This window comes from Primulina huaijiensis, chromosome 9 (genome assembly GCF_012295235.1).
Source record: "Primulina huaijiensis isolate GDHJ02 chromosome 9, ASM1229523v2, whole genome shotgun sequence".
Lineage (NCBI taxonomy): Eukaryota > Viridiplantae > Streptophyta > Magnoliopsida > Lamiales > Gesneriaceae > Primulina > Primulina huaijiensis.
This window is the reverse complement of record NC_133314.1, coordinates 17,602,956-17,620,246: the sequence shown is the minus strand read 5'-3', so window position 1 is coordinate 17,620,246 and position 17,291 is coordinate 17,602,956. Positions and strand designations below refer to the sequence as shown.

The window sequence follows — 17,291 nt, the reverse complement described above, 5'->3', positions numbered from 1 at the left end:
AGATAGATTCGGATAATGACCAATGAAACAACTTCATAATAGTTTTTATATATTCCGAATTCATCTATACTACTTATCATAGTTGATTGTGTGCATGTGATACAATTTAGACATTATACTTTTGTTAGTTATGTTATTTATTGACAAAAGTATAAACAATATGTATATAAGTGAGAGGCATAAAATAACTAATTTTGAGATCATCATTTAATTTTTTATAAACAAAAAATACATATTTTAATCTTCATTTAATAAAAAATATATAATAAAAACATATTTTAGTAAAATTTTATTTATATGTGATTATCATATCTCAATAAAATATTCATTTATATTTATATATACTTTTAAAATTTCAATTATCGTATCATAAAAAAATATATATTATAAAATACTTTAGTTTTTATATTTCGATATGATCTTTATAAATTTAACAAAAAACCTTATTTAATTCATATCCACATCGCGTGCTAAAGAACGTCAATTATTAATAATAAAATGCGACCTACACATTTTTTACTATTAAAATATGTAAAATTTCATTGAAATTAGGACTTGCAACATTAACCACCTCATGATTTAGTGATTTTTGATATTTAAAGATATCAAATATTTAAATACATTATTAATTTAGGCAAAGATTTAAGACAATTCAACATTCTGCAACCCAATTTGCCAACGAATTGATCATTCATGGGATTGTAACAGATTAAAAAAAAAACAAAAAACAAAGTTCATAGTGATATATTCAGTAATGAGTATGATGTACATTGAATCTTTGGATGAATGTGAAAGTTGAGAATATATTGATTTCACAAGTAAAGCCTGGGAACTTGCAGGTCAATCCCTTCTCACTCACATAAAGAATCAAAAGCCAAGCAGTTACTATGGCTACTTGTGAGGAATAAGTTGAGGGTAGAGTCCCAGAACATGCTCAGGCATTAAGTCGTGCCTCGTCAAAATCCCAACGATCGGAGGCCGCTGCAAATATAGATATGTTAAAGAAGTTAGAGAAGAAAAATCATTAAAAGTTTGTGTCACTTACCCCTGGTTTCTTTGGGACAACACACAGGTGTCTGAGGCCGAGTTCTCGAAAGAGAACAGCAGCTTTGGCTAGAGACATGGTCTCCACTACTGTGTATGGAGATGTATTAGTGATTGGATGGAGATCAACATACATCTCCATTTCCTCTTCACTGAGTTCTAAATCCTCAACTTTAAGCCCTTTTCCTGATCCAGCCTTGGCAAAATCAAACGCGCGAAAAGTTCTAAGGATTTCTGAACCGGACAAGATCTTGCTCTTAGTGAATTTCTTTCTTTTGAGTAGAACAAGTAGATGGGACCTCAAAACCAGTCCACATAGTTCTGGTGCATCGCAGAATGGGGGGCCGTCGATCACAGGAAAGGCATTGTGCCCAGTCATTTCTAGAGCATGGTGAATATTACCGACCTTTTCAACACCAGAAAATGCTATCAATGGACCAGAACAAACATCACCAGCAACTAAATGTCTCATGTATGGTTCAGCATGAGCTTCCATATAAGGTAAACCTTTCAATTTCAAGATTTGGTCGTACACACCCTTATTGAAACTATCAGCCACAGTTTTTGAAATGAGAAGAACAAGCATCACTAACGGTAGCATTAATAGATCATTGGTGAGCTCCAAGAGTATCACACAAATAGACACTGTCATTCTCATTGTGCCACCAAGGAAAGAAGCAGCTCCAAGTATCGCGAAGAGCCCAACATCAAGATTTGACACTGATCCCAAGAGTCTTCCTACGAGACGGCCATAGGAGGCACCAGCAAGGATGACAGGAATAAAGAGCCCAGAAGGGATAGCAATACCGTAAGTAGCAATCCCAAGGCAGTATGTACCAATAAAGAATATAAACAGTGAGGATATCTGAAATTCCTTCTTGCTTCTAGAACTAAACAGGTTGCGGATGGCATCATCGTTGGTGTTAAAGAAAAGGGAAGTAAGATCATTGTAGTATCCGGGCTGACATTGGAAGCTTTTGTAGTTGCCAGAACGGCTTATCGTGGGGCACTCTTCTTGCAAGCCGCTAGGGCATGGGGTGCACGGAACAATCCAAGGAAGGCCAAAGGCACAACAAGAGGTTAAAAGGGAAATAGACATGACAAGTAGGATCTTGAATGTAGGGCCTTTCCTGCATGTAATTGTTGAATAAGGTAGAAGATTGATAAATATCCAGTGAAGGTATAAATCAATTATTCAAAAATAAATGCAGTAATACACAAAATGATAACAGATGATCTATAGAACATGGTATCAAATCGTAACGACAACAGATAAAACAAACACAAGTCAGCATGGGTGTATTAAATTTCAAGTTTATGCATAATTTCCCTTTCGGTAAACCTTGAGCATAATTCATTCACCAATCTAAGACAGGAAATGGTTGTTATTAGGTAGATCTTTTTTGTTATCAAAATAAATAGATTTTCTTGCTTATCAGTATATTAGTGCTAAGAGAAGAGAGGTAAACTTGCATACTCGTTGATGAAGCTATAAGTCCTCAAGACCTTGTCCACAAGATAATTGTAAACGCTGCCAAAAATGCCTCCAAGAACCCCAATGAATATAACCGCAAGAAGATCTGGGGTGTTATAAGCAGGGATCTCGGAATTTACATCAAACATAATTAAACCTCCTTGTCCAAACAGTCCACATTTACCACTGCGACAAAATTGTGTGAGAGATCTCAGCACCACCGCAACAACGGCAGTTGTGAAGAAGGTCCTCCAAAGAAGAGTACTCCGCCACCTAAAACCATAAAATATGAGTTCATAACATGGTAGAATCAAAGAAATTTGAGCAAAAACCTGTTTATGTAAATTTAGCTTAAGAAAACAATCAATTTCTTCAAAACATCATTGATGTCACTATTCAGAGAGGCAATACAATTGAGTGCTCCTTTAGATCATTCTCAAAACAAAGACATACCCCATGACAAAAATGGTTCGCAGCAACATTTTCTAACAGCAGCTGCTTTAAAGGTTCGCTCTGCCAAAGCAGCTGCTGCTATTTCTTGTATTTACTTGTTTTAGAATAAAGATTTTTTCTTGAGCAATATCTTATTCACATGTACTGAGTAAAGAGGCTCAGATGAGTAGCAAATATGCAGTAACCACATCAGGTTCGCAAGGAGGGCCACAAAAAAGTGAAATATTATTTCATTTGTTTTTGTTAAATTCCATTGTATCATGACCCAAACTTCAAGGTTTTAGATTCAATTGTTTTATTGTTATGATTTATTTTTTTAGCAGGGGGAAAAATGGAAGCAACCAGTATAGAAAATAACCTTGATCATACATTTCCGTAATACAAAAATGTCATTCTCTTTATCGATAGAGTATATATATTCAGCATATTTCAAAGCCATAATTGAAAGAATAAGACTTGCATGAAGAGTCAGGGAGAGGATGGATACCACGATGCTGCTTCTTCAAGAGCAAAAAGAACACCTCCAACTGGGGCACGGAAAGCAGCAGCCACACCAGCAGCTGCCCCACAAGTAATCAAATCCCTTCGATCTCGATCATTTTTGAAGTATCTGAGCCATTTCAAAGTCAGATGATATTTGCGAGACCCTCCCTGTCCAAGAAAGTTTGCTATGCATGCACCAGTATGAACCATTGGTCCTTCCTTACCAACAACAAATCCAGCGGAAACTCCAAGAATAGAACCAAAAATCTACAAAAAGTTCGAATTCATCTTGCTTTATTAATGAAAAATCTGAGCCTTATAAGGGAGGCAAGGCAAGCAAGTTAAAACAAGAACATGCAAATCAAAATTCAGTTCTATTTGTGTATTTATCCAAAAGCTTTGCTTCAAACCTATGCAGCACAAATAATATCAGCATGGCAAAATTTCTGTCTTTGATATTTTGTAGGTTTGACCAGCCTAAGTCTCGAACACGGCGGGGATACGTTTTGACGAAATTGTAAATAGTTAAAAGTTTTAGGGGTTAAATTACAAAAATGGAATCGAACTTGCCTGCTTTGACCTAACCAGCCTCGCGACCAGTGGCGGAGTCAAAAATATGGCTCTGCCCGGGCTAGAATTTTAAACTCTAAAATCTTTTAATATTTTAAATTAATCTACCCGAGCTAATATCATGNGGGGGGGGGGGGGGGGGGAGGAAATTTAATGTCAACCTTTCCACATATATTTAATTGGATCCGGGTTTTAAAAGTGAAAAATGAAGCAAAATTTATGAAAACTTTTAACATTTTGTTAGTCCGAGTCATATCTTCGATTCTCACAAGGGCACTTTTGGAAAGAGCTTGGTCATTTTGGGAGATGAAAAGATACCTCTAATAGCAAGGAAACGTGAACATTCATTTGGCCAGGGGTAGCATGATGAAGTATGAGCCTCACAATTGTGAAAGAATTCAATGTTATTTAATCGTACTATACTATTTTAATCGATCAAAACAAGCAAATTTAGTTGGTTCAACTTTTTTCAACTAGCATTATGTAGTCATTTTTCGACACTGAATTTTCAATATACAGATTTGACTGATGTTTGTTGACCTCTGACCTATTATATTGTCTTCATTCACGGCTATACGTAAAAAGCACATCAAATCTATGAAGCAAAACTAAACAATGATTACATAAGTCAAACAATTTTTGATGTCACAAAATGAATAATTAGCTGCTTCGAAATGGAATTGAAAAGCATTGCACCTGGGAGGGAGAAACAGTAAAGCATATGGAAATGTTTTCCTTCAGTTAGATTCATTGCAAATAAATGCCAAATAAGAGCCTAAAATAACATGATTGGAGTAATAACACAACAGGAGCATGGGAATTAAAGCCGTTTTGTCACTTATATACTGCCAACTGCTCACCGACTTCATATATCTTTGCCCTTTTGCCATCTACAGTGTAAAATGCTTTGTCCCACGAAACACACCCTCAATTTTGACTTTGAATTCCCAACTTCAATTAAGGAGCTAAAAATTGCAGGGTTTCTCTTAAAGGGGCATCAGAGGTTCTTTTTTTTTTTTTTTACTTTTTTTTGAATAAGGCATTACCATCAAATGTAGACCTTATTGACCTGGGTTGAAGTTAAACGAAGCAATCCCTTTTTGCCATGTGTGAACTGAAACAATGTGATCCATGTTTTGTGTCGTCGAGATGGCAGGTGAAGTGTGGGGGATTTAGAAACTGCTATTCACTCTAAATCATTTTTTTTTTATCTTTTCCATCGCTATTCCCCTTTTTTGATTTGGAAATAAGTGAAACTGGAAAGAGAAGTGGTACTGAAATTATTCATGGAAAAGAAAATGAAAAGTTTTATAATGTAAAAACAAGTAGCATACAAGTCTGGAGAGAACAGATAATTGGTACTTAACAAGTAGGTTTTGAAATCATAAAATAACGTCTAGACTCTAGAAGTAGTCAATTCAACTGCCAAGAGAATAGAAATACTTGTAATAATAGTTTGAGAACCAAAACTAAGATTTTGGCATATGATAATTGATACCTTGTAGCCAAAAAGTTCACAGCATGCCCGCCTGAAAACAGAGATTCTGTCTGCAAAAACAGTCTTGTATCTGTGCATCATATATCGCAGATGCCTAAGTTCCGAAAAAAGGGAGTGGTATGTGCGACAGATAACTCTGAGAAAGTATTCAACACTCACCTCTCCTCACGTTTTTCTAGAGTTGCAACTTGCTCTTTTAATTGTTTGATTTTCCCAGCAACATATGAGTCAACAAGTGTACCAGCATCAGCTTCGCAGCACAATTTAACCAACAAAGCCATATCAACAGCCACCAGAAACAACGGAATTAGTTTACTAAGCATATACCACAGTTTTCTTCATTTATGCAATGTTGTTGAGCAGATTGTAGAGTGGTTCTCATATCAAGTTGCAATAGCAAGCTCTGATATATTCATCTTCTTACAAATTAAGTTTGCTTCACTTTTTACTAGAGAGGAAGGTTAGAATAAAAAGCTCCACCATAACACCAGTCTTCATCTATCTATTTTTAAATAACAATTATTTGTAATATAATTTCCTGCACTGAGTTTTCTCAGAGTTAACTTCAGCCAATCTCTCGAAGCTCAATATGTGTTTATGTTACATCACATAAATTATGCGAAGATGGCACCACTAGTAATTTATATTCCTCAGTGTGGCGAAAATAAAAATGGAAAAAATAAATTTCATGTCATGCACTCGTAACTTGGTGGGATGTATATCCCATGGATCACTCTTTTCTTCCTATGAGGCGGAATTTTATATAATGCTTGAAGTGAAATATCATACATCTATAGTGTATTGGATGTCACGCAACAGATCTGATCAGGTAAAGGGTTCACAATCAAGTAACACACATATACCCCCCTTAGCGCACTTTTCAACTTGGTGCAGAGGAACAATAAAAGTAATAAACAACCTGACTGTGCTCTGTTATTACCAATACTATAATGATCCTAACAACAGAAATAAATATGCAAGTTGTTTTAAAAAGAAGAAATATGCAAGGGTTTACAGTCTAAAACTTGATTTTCTTACGTGACTGCTTTTTGAGTTCTTCAACAGCCAGTAACTTCTCCTTGGTCTTCTGCAACTCATTTTGCAGCGCCTCAATTGTCTGTTTTGCCTCACTGTCAACTGTTAGGGTGTTAACCATTCGTAGAACTTTTGTATTAGCAGAAGAAAAATTTCCATGTCCCAGCTGTAGAAGCAATCAGATTCATCATCATAAAGAAGAGCAATAGAAGTACAAGTAGAGAATAAAGAATCCGACCAAAAATAATTTGTGGTTACAGACAAGGAAAAAATAAACGAAAATATCAATCATTATCAGCTGCTATTTATAATTATCCATTTCATGGCAGTTTAGATAAAAGCATCCGTATTATGAAATTTCAATTTCATGATTAGTTATCATTTCCTGGGGAACGTTTCTTAACTTGCTATGGTATAAGACCAGAAGAATAATTTAGCTGAATTGTGGACTCAGCAATTATAAGTTGTCCGCATGATTAAAAATCAAGCCAGTAAACAGTAGAGAATAAAATAGCATGAAGAAGGAATAAATATAAAAAAAATGAGGTTGGCTGTCATTGACGTAAAGAATATATCAACCCTTCCAGGGTAATTAGTGGAACTTACCACACATAGAAAGTTATTCCAGCTTTCTGCTATGCTCTTTTCCAGTGGACATCAGCTCAAATTCTCATTATTACAATCAAATAAAAGAATATCTAATCCTCCCAACAAAAAAATAGTTTATGGCCGTTTAGTTCAAAGATTCAAAATTCTATTTGTTTTTCGCTGGTCAAACTATCAACTTTTTGGACATATGTGAGAACTTTCAATTTAATCACTGTCATGTTAAACTTTAGAAGTATGAGAATAGTAGGCAATGGTGAAGATAGCAAGGATCACAAAAAATTGTTGGACAGAAGTAGATTTTCCTTGAAACGCACTCACACCTTGGACTCCAACAAAGATATCTCTGATCGAAGACGATCATCTTCTCTCTCTAACATCTTCAATCTTCTTGCTTCATTGGTTAACCTCTCATTCAGCAGCTTTATTTCATCATGTTGACGGCTATTAATCTCCTTCAGTTCAATTAAATTTTTTTCTAGTTCGATCGAATAGTTTTCCTTCTTGGAAAGGGACATTTCAAGCTCCTGTCAACATGATAGATTGATTAGAATATAAACTGAGAAAGACAACAGGATGAGTTACAAGCAAAGGAAGCATGGCACTCTATAACCTGAACAATAGTTCCACTGACTGATTCAGCTCCACCTTGAAGATTTGTGTGCTCTTTCAAACCACTGACAACATTTCTCAAGCGGTCTCTTTCCTCTGTAATTGAAGCAAGCTGCAACAGCCAAGCAGATAAATCAATGAGCAGAATTAGTTGGTTTTGTGCGCTAAAAGTACGAAATATTTTTCCAAGATAATCTCAACTTTCTCAACAGTTATCCAGGTCAACATAGAAGAATCACAATTCATTTACAAGCATCTAACAACCAGAACTCATTTAATGTAGTACTAAATACTAACCATGAACTCTAGCCTTTGGATTTCTGCTTTAAAGGACTCTGCCCTCTCTGTTGCCATCGTAGCATCAGTATCAGCTTGTTGTTTATCAAGTATTGAAGTATCAAGAGCCACTTGTATTTGTTTCATCCTTGCGTGGGCCTCACCTTCTCTAATCATGCTATCAACCACCTCCCTGCAATAGCGAATTAAGAAAATAAAAAATTCAGACATGAAAATACACCAGAACAACAACATGAACAATCTGGCCCACCCCAATGAAATCAGACGATAATCGTTAAAGTTCATGAAGCAAAACTAAAGTTAATACAGCAAGAGGCACAGTTATTACATTTCTTTTCTCAAATTCATCTACTTTCAATCAGAGAAATAGAAGTTATATAAATATATAGACATTAAATGATGCAGCAGTTTCGGTAGACATTCTTGATATTCATAATATCAGAAGTACCGGCAGTATATAAAAGTTGAATACATGACAGAAAACAAGGGGGAGCGAGAGACACAGAGAGAGAGGTTTACGTTTAATTATTTAAATAATGTCGTAATTTTTAACTTTTACAGCATCAAAGTAACAACAGAAAAAGGATATATAACTAAGTATAAAAGAAAGGCTGACTAAGCAGTAGCATACTTCTGTAAAGCTGCAAACTTGAGAGGTATATCATCTGCAGATGATACACCAGGTATTTCCTTGATCACTGATTTCCATGTAGACAATTCATCCTCCAACTTCTTCATGCTCGACTGGAGATCAGCTAATTTAAGCAAGTCCATCTCTGTCCTCTCTCTGCGGTTCTTTTCTTCATGCAATTTTTCTTTCAACAACTCAATGTTATCATGAGAAGCTTTTATCTTTCTTGCTTCACGTACTTCAGACTCCTGATGACAGATTGAGCCAAGTTACAACAACGTAATGGATCATGACATTATAATGGATGACTACAGTATGGAAATCTCTGGTCAAGGATAATAAGGTATGCAAGAAATATAGGGTAGGGACTTTTAACTGATTGATTCTCGTTGAAGAAGCACCAAGAAAATGGTAGTCACTGCAATCATCATAAACCCCAAGCACCAAATACTAATGATGCGACTTTATTTATGTGAACTACCAGGTGTATGTAAATTTACAATGATTCCTAAGCTAAAAGTGTGTTTGGTGCCGCAATAATGTAGATGACTACTTATAAACAGGATGCTTCTTCATTACAGAGGATATCTGCTAGTAGCTCACTCCCTAGTTTTTCTTGTTACTGAATGACCACCTCATCTAAATTACAAAAATCTTGAACCACTATAAATGTGAGGCATTTAACATTATAGTCTGTAACATGCCCAATCACACATGGACTACATTATTTTTTTGTCCAATTTCCATCTAAACTCTTTCCATGAATTGATGACCATAAGAAGCAAATACAAAACCTCCAGACCTAACAAGAAACATTCAAAATTTACAATGCACAATACACGGCTTACATAGTTCCTTAGTTCATCTTGCAAATGTTTCACCAGTAAATCAGCATCCTTGGAAGGAGCTTCCAGAGATGTTAAGGTGGATAACTTTTTTTCTACCACCAATTTATCCTGCATGCACTGTTAACAGTGGAAAAGAAATTGATTGCCTATCATAATGCAATTATTACACAGGATTCAATTAAGTACATGAACGTAGAAAAAAGAGATTGATAATTATTGTCGATTACATTGACAATAAGACAGGTACATTTTTATCCTTAACATGGACAAGAATGAACCCGCTTTCATGCTTCATGCATACCTGAAAATAGAGAAACACGAGAATATACTTCACCTCAACACACATTTAGCCACAAAGGTCAAAATTTCATGGTAAGCAAACAATATTTCAGGCTTAAATTCATCTGAACATAGAAAAATATATTACGGCGAGAAATTAAAAAAAATCAAATACATAGGTTGAACGTAGCAAAAAAATTACCTCATCAAGTCGCTTCTTAAATTTTTCCAATTGTTCGTTCACTAGTGCTGACTCTTTTTCAGCATTTTCAGCTCTGCACTGCATTTTCTCAAGCTGAAACACAAATAAAGAAATTTAAATACTAAGTGACCATGCATAGCGTTATCCCTGTAAACAAAGTTGAAGTACCAACCTCAGCTCTTATTCTAGAAATGGAAAACTTCGATTCATTGCTCAGTTGTACAATCTCATTTTGAAGACGTCTTTTCTCCTTGTCGACGCTTCCAGCTAAAGTACTAAGCTTTCCATCTAAAATGCTTGCTTTTTCATCAGCTTTGGATGCAGACAACTCAGCTTTTTTGCGAAGACCCGTCTCATTTCGGAACTTTACCTACAAAACCAAATACAACAGAACAGGTGCAAACAGGAAAATAAGAAGAACCAGATGGTAAGGAAATGGTGTTTAAAAACTATTTAAATGAAATCAACACAGTAGTAAAAAAGTTGAAAGAAAAGCTGAAACACAGACAACAAATAATAAGGTTAGAGAATTCACATATGTAAGATCACACAAATATAATTTATGAGAGGCTCATAGGGAAGGGTAGAAATTGAAGTAAAAAGTCATCATACTACAATTGGACATAGACGACTATTAATGACTACAACATGAATCTCAAAAACTTAACAGCTCATAGGTTCTATAATGCAGTAGTCCACTGGGGGAAAGGGAGTGTTTACTACAGCGGTTCAAAGCAGTCAAAATGCAGCGATCATAGAGTTCCAGAATAGTTGAGGGTACAATAAAGCAATAGCACTTTAGAAATAGTTCTCATCCAAATTATTGAAAATATATACAAATCTGAAGCATGCCAATCTATGTTCATGCTTCAAGAGAACCCAACAGATAGAGCTGTCAGACGGGCTGCCTGCCGGCCTCGGCCCGTGGCCTGCCCCGCCAACTAGGCAGGTTGGAAAAACCTAAATTCAATCCAACCCCCAACGGATTACGGGTTAGGCAAGCCAACCCCACCAAAAAAAATTAGTAAAAAATAAAAAAAATTGGAAATTTTTTTAAAAAAAACACACATAATCAATTATAAATAATATACTAATTTCAAAATTCATCATCCATATATAAATCATAATAAATAATACAATTCTTTCAAAATTAACAAGGTTCTAAAAGTCGCTAAACGTTGGTCTAGCAGTAGGCACTAGTCGTGTGCTAGACCAATGTCTAGCACCTAGGCGGGGACATGACACAAGTAATAAATCTGTTATTGAAGATAAAAAAATAAAAAATATGTTTAATATATTAGTTATTGGGGATTAGGCCAATTTAAAAATTAATGGGTTTGTCCATTAATTGGCCCAAAATTTAAAAAAAATTGATATGTTTCATTTTTCTCTTATCCTAGCCACCATTGATTACTGTCATTTTCATTCATTTCTTCTCCTTCCTTTCTCCCATTTTCATTGTTCATCATGCCTATAATCTCATCAGCTATAGAAATTCTGAAAGACCGCCGTCGTCGAAATCTTCGTTGTTCTCAGTCAATTTGACTGACGCAGACGGAGTCCCACCACCCCAAGGCCGACCAGCACCTTTTCAGTGCGCCGCCCTAGACGGCCGCCTAGGGTACAATATAGAATACTGAAAATTAATCAATTATACATAAACTATTATAATTATAAATAATATAAATATTTCAAAACTTATCAACCATATATAAATCGTTTCATATAATATAAATCTTTCAAAACTTGTCAACAACACATAAAATATAAGAAATTATAATTATAATATAATTTATTAAAAAAATATTTGACGGACCGCCGAAATCACAACCCAACCCGCCCTTTTTAGTGACGGGGCGCAATGGGTCAAATCCAAATTGATGGCTCTAACAATAGAACCTCAAATTTAATTCATATGGACACATGCGAGTTCAGTTGGATTGAAAAGGTTAACGAAAATGCAGGCAATTAAAGTTGGGAACTGTCCATTCTTACATGACAATTTGAGAACTGGTCTTGAAATGATTCGATTAGGTTTTGATGTTGTGGATACCCAAAATACATCATTATTTCCCCAGTCCAATAATATATCTTTTGTCTTGATTCTGACCTAAATACGTATCACGTAATGTTCAAGTAAAGTAATATAAAAAAACTATATGAATATTCCATATCAAAGAAAGACCCTTGAGAAATAAATTTTGGGGAAAATGCACATTAGATTCAGATGTCAGATGGTGCATCAAAAATAAGTACAACATTCAAGTTCAAGTCAGATGATTACAATTTGTTTTCTCCAATTGGTAGTCGGACCTTTAAAGGAGGATCATCTGTGGCTGGTGGTACTGGAGTTAATGACATGCATTGGAATAGAGGATTTCATCCATTGAGTGTTAAAAAACTCATAAGGACACTTAAGAGCGCCCCTAATCAGTTGGTTCACCATTGTCATATTAGAACTAATCTCAGATAGAAAATGAACAGATCTATTTTCAAGCAAACCATTAGGATATTAGATGTGGCTCATGCCGATGTAGACATTATATAGAAATTATGTATGTACTTGTTGATACCCCCGTATTTCCTTCCAAAATGTGGTTTAAGTATTTCAGGATACTCAAAGCATAAGTAGGTAAGAAGTTCTAACTATAAAGAGACCAAATCGAAAATTATTATTTGCTGAGAGATTATTGCAAGCACCAAGTCTGAGATGTATGCATACTTGCCACTGGGACAGAGTAAAACAGAATAAAATGATAGTGAGGTGCACCAATTGATCAGGCTAATCCAGATATCACCACACTCAATCCAATAGCTAGCAGACAACATATTAGTATTGTAGGAGAAAAGGTGGCAATTTCAAAATTCAAGGCAATGCAAGGTTTCAACAAACATACTACTATGCAATCGTCACAGTGATTTTACTGCTTCATGTGCAAACAAATGAAATTTAGTCTCTGAAAAACAAACCAAGAAAACAGTAAAATCTTACTATGTCCTCACTTTCTCTCAGCCATCACAGAAAGTGAGAGTCAAATAAAGACAACTATAAACTGCTCAACCTACATTGACCCACAAAATGTGAGCTTAGGGGTCCACTGGCACAGCCATATAACTAACTTGAAAATCGCAAGAACTGGCAGGGCCAAAAAACTGGCAAAACCATGTAATGCACACACTAGGTTATCTCAGACACAAACTCATAAGAATGAACTGATCGTGAGCAATATCTCAATGTTACACGGCCTAGGGATTTCATCCTCAAAAGCTTAAAATGTAATTTCCATGTTAAATCAACAAATTACCATTCGGTGGGCCAATTTGGGAGACCAAAAACAGCTCATTTATGTTTTATAATTCTCCAAAACAAGAACAGGTATATGGTTCTATTTGAAAGCACCTATTTCTGGAGAAACAATAAATAGAAACAAGGTCCCCCTGTTTCAGTTTTGTTTTCTTAATTTTTAATTTTAATTTTAATTTTTTACTAACTAGAACCTCGTTTTTACCCTTTCCCCTTAGGCCTTGGTCAATATTTCACCCAATTCACCCTACTTCATCTATTCCACATTCACTTCTCATTATATCTGTAATATATCATCTAAATGTAATTAATAAATCAGAGGTGTTCACGGGCATTTTATAAATTTATATTTGTGTGTTTTATAATTAAACTTTATATTTCTAGATAAATATGTTTCCAATTATACTTTTACACTTCTAAAAACATTTTTATTAATACAAATTTAACCATTTTACTCAAATGTATTATAGATCATATTTACTTATTTTAAAAATAACATACATAAAAAAAATAGACCACTACTCAGTACTGTAAGTTTCAATAATTTCAGTGACAAAAAACGGTCAGAGAATTCCTCCCAAATATAGACTTGTTGAGAGTTTCTAAAATACAATTTTCGATCCAAAAAAGACAACACTTCTTCGTTGTTTTTAAAAAAACTGTTAGCGCAATAACCAGAAGCGTGTTTCATTTCTCCTTCATTGGCACATGAGGCCCCTATTGCTACCATCCATAATTACGAAATCATCTCTAGTCTCTACACATGCTAGACTAATGAAAAAAACAAGACACAAAAACACAGAGTACTGAAACAACTCATGAAATCAAATGATCCTTCAGTTTGCCTGATGTCACAGCTCAAAAATCCAATGGCACAAAAAATACAGCATTAGACTTAAAATCACAATAAATTGCCGCACCTCAAGTTCACTAAAGGATTGTAATTGTTTTTTGAGCTGTTCTTGAGAAAAATCAACCTCCTTTCTCAGATGCTCTTGCAACATCAGCTCACGTCCTTTAGCTGCAGCCAGTTCTTGCTCCATATTACATAGTTGATCTCGTAACTTCTTTCTCTCAGCTTCTACAATAATAATTCAAACTAAAATTAAATTAAACATCACTACCTTTATTCACAATATCATTTTAGGCATTTCATCAAAAAAATTCAAAAATAGGGCATGGGCATATTGATGCTTGAAATAGATCATGAACATATATACTGGAGTGCGTGATGAAAAATAAAGAAGTAAATAGATCAAGTACGTCTAAATAAACTAGCTAGAATTGTCTTTACTGGTAAAAAAAAAAAATTGTTTTCCTCTGAACCGTGAAATCGTGGGTGATGACATTGAATGAGTTTTTCAGTTATATGAATAAGTAACTTATCTCCATAAGAACTTTAACTATACAGAGTTCACTCATTCCAATTCATGGAAATATTTAAACACGGGGAAAACTTAGAGATTGAAAATAAAAAAATTTAAACCAGGCACTTCAATTGTTCAACATAATCAGTTAAGAAGCTGGCAAAAGACATCAATTTAAAACCAGTAAAAAAACTGATTGAAGAGTGGTGGTGAGAAAGCACTCAAAGCATCAGAGAAGCAAAGATCAAAATTTACAGATGCTATATTCTTCCTGTTCCAAGAGAATGAGAACCAGAGACCCCAAATAAGTAATCACCATAAATAGAAGTTGGCTGGATAAAAAAATCTATTTTCAATAGTTGATTGTGTGCATGCGATACAGTTTAGATATTATAAGTTTGTTAGTTATGTTATTCATTAACAAAAGTATAAACAATATGTATAGGTATACAAACTATATTATATTACATGAGGGAGCCTAGTGCTAGAATAACTAATTTTGGGGTCATAGTTTAATTTTTCCTTTCTAAACAACCATTGTGATGTCTGTTAGTTTTCCACTCTAGAATTTAAGGTTAGTACGAATCCCATTATCAATACCAATATAACTACCGGATCCTTAATAAACATAGCTGTTCAAGCCGCACCAAAAACTTAATAATTTCTAATCACTACATTCTCAATTATCAAAAGCAACGGGGACTAATATTTCTCTGAAGAGGAACAACTTTTTAATGATACAAGTCCATAAATGACCGACTGGAGGCATAAAGCTGAGACAATAGTGGAAAGTGACGAGTACAGAGATAATGGAGAAAAAGAAAAAGGACAAGGAACTTAAAACATGTTATCGTTGTTTTGCTCTCCATGTGCGCATGTTATCATGGATCTTATAGAGGTGCAGAAATATATAATCCCAATCTCACCAGTTTTTCTGAAACCATCATTCAATACTTCGAATTTAGTTTGGTAATCACGTGCTTGTTTTTCTGCACTGCTCAAGGCATCAAAAAATTCTGATTTAACCTACAAGAACAAATTGCTACAGCCATGAAATTGTCAATCAAAGTTCCTCAAGCAAATTCATTAAAAGAAAAGGAAGAGTGGCCCCCAAAAATGTGCATAAGAAATCGAGCCAGTCATTCATGTCCACAGTACCAACCCCAGATTGGTGTAATAAGTCAATTACCCGCAGAAACAAACCAACGGAGAAAAAAAAACTAGCGCGGGAGCCAACAGATATTAAATTCATATATACACAATATAAAATATTACCAACATATCAGATAGAGATGACTCTGCATAAAAAGGAGAGCAATTGAATCGGAAAAAGAACTGAGCTTATACCATCTGACGGCATTGGTAAGTACAGAGCATTTGATCGGATGTAATGGGGATTGAGTGGTCGTGAGAATGTTCCGGCTCCAGCAGATCCTCGAAAATCACCAGCTGCCTGTTGGAAGTAGGGCTCATATCAGCACGGTCTTCCGGCAGCAGCGCTTCCGCCCTCCGCTTCCGCGGCGGTGGAGTTCTGAGAATCATCTTATGTATTTCAAGGAATTTCGACAACACCTGGAATGATTACAAAACTAGGGTTGTAATCTTTGTGAGATTGATTTGATTAAGGATGAATTTGAAAAGAGAGGCGCCAACCAAAGTACATAAGCTAGCTTTTTGTGTGCGCGCCTCCAAGTTGAGGGAGCCTTGCTCATACGAATTAATAATGTCCGAATATATTTTTAATAAATTTTTTTAATTGACAGACATCAAACTTGAGCTCAATTCCAAATATTTACTAAATAAAATTTTGAAATTAAGTTGGAAAAGCACAATCGAACTTGAACAAAGATAGTTTATTTTTTATTTCGAATTTAGCTCGATATATAATTTTGAAAAATAATCATTATGGATCGTCTCGATCTATATCAATAATAATAAGTAATAATTTTGATATAAAAAATAAAAAAATCATAGATAGATTCGGATAATGACCAATGAAACAACTTCATAATAGTTTTTATATATTCCGAATTCATCTATACTACTTATCATAGTTGATTGTGTGCATGTGATACAATTTAGACATTATACTTTTGTTAGTTATGTTATTTATTGACAAAAGTATAAACAATATGTATATAAGTGAGAGGCATAAAATAACTAATTTTGAGATCATCATTTAATTTTTTATAAACAAAAAATACATATTTTAATCTTCATTTAATAAAAAATATATAATAAAAACATATTTTAGTAAAATTTTATTTATATGTGATTATCATATCTCAATAAAATATTCATTTATATTTATATATACTTTTAAAATTTCAATTATCGTATCATAAAAAAATATATATTATAAAATACTTTAGTTTTTATATTTCGATATGATCTTTATAAATTTAACAAAAAACCTTATTTAATTCATATCCACATCGCGTGCTAAAGAACGTCAATTATTAATAATAAAATGCGACCTACACATTTTTTACTATTAAAATATGTAAAATTTCATTGAAATTAGGACTTGCAACATTAACCACCTCATGATTTAGTGATTTTTGATATTTAAAGATATCAAATATTTA

At 34.4% G+C, this 17,291-nt stretch overlaps 2 protein-coding genes across 3 annotated transcripts; both read right to left on the bottom strand.

The window, feature by feature from the left end:
• Positions 1-644: 644 nt before the first annotated feature.
• LOC140985330 (chloride channel protein CLC-c-like) lies at positions 645-4,020 on the bottom strand. The gene is made up of 5 exons (XM_073453159.1): positions 4,005-4,020; positions 3,459-3,721; positions 2,522-2,791; positions 1,046-2,174; positions 645-981 (listed from the first exon to the last, which is right to left on the bottom strand). The coding sequence occupies exons 2-5, from the start codon at positions 3,662-3,664 to the stop codon at positions 892-894; spliced, it is 1,695 nt and encodes a 564-aa protein (XP_073309260.1). The 5' UTR covers positions 3,665-3,721; positions 4,005-4,020; the 3' UTR covers positions 645-891.
• Positions 4,021-5,362: 1,342 nt separating this feature from the next.
• On the bottom strand, positions 5,363-16,416 carry LOC140984937 (mitotic spindle checkpoint protein MAD1-like). 2 transcript variants are annotated; one of them, XM_073452638.1, is made up of 13 exons: positions 16,051-16,416; positions 15,630-15,729; positions 14,257-14,417; positions 10,205-10,402; positions 10,033-10,125; positions 9,552-9,668; positions 8,704-8,951; positions 8,073-8,244; positions 7,777-7,887; positions 7,487-7,690; positions 6,561-6,723; positions 5,682-5,772; positions 5,363-5,592 (listed from the first exon to the last, which is right to left on the bottom strand). In XM_073452638.1, the coding sequence occupies exons 1-13, from the start codon at positions 16,243-16,245 to the stop codon at positions 5,421-5,423; spliced, it is 2,025 nt and encodes a 674-aa protein (XP_073308739.1). In that variant the 5' UTR covers positions 16,246-16,416; the 3' UTR covers positions 5,363-5,420. The 2 variants fall into 2 exon arrangements, with proteins under 2 accessions (XP_073308739.1, XP_073308740.1); XM_073452639.1 differs by lacking the exon at positions 15,630-15,729.
• Positions 16,417-17,291: the final 875 nt, after the last annotated feature.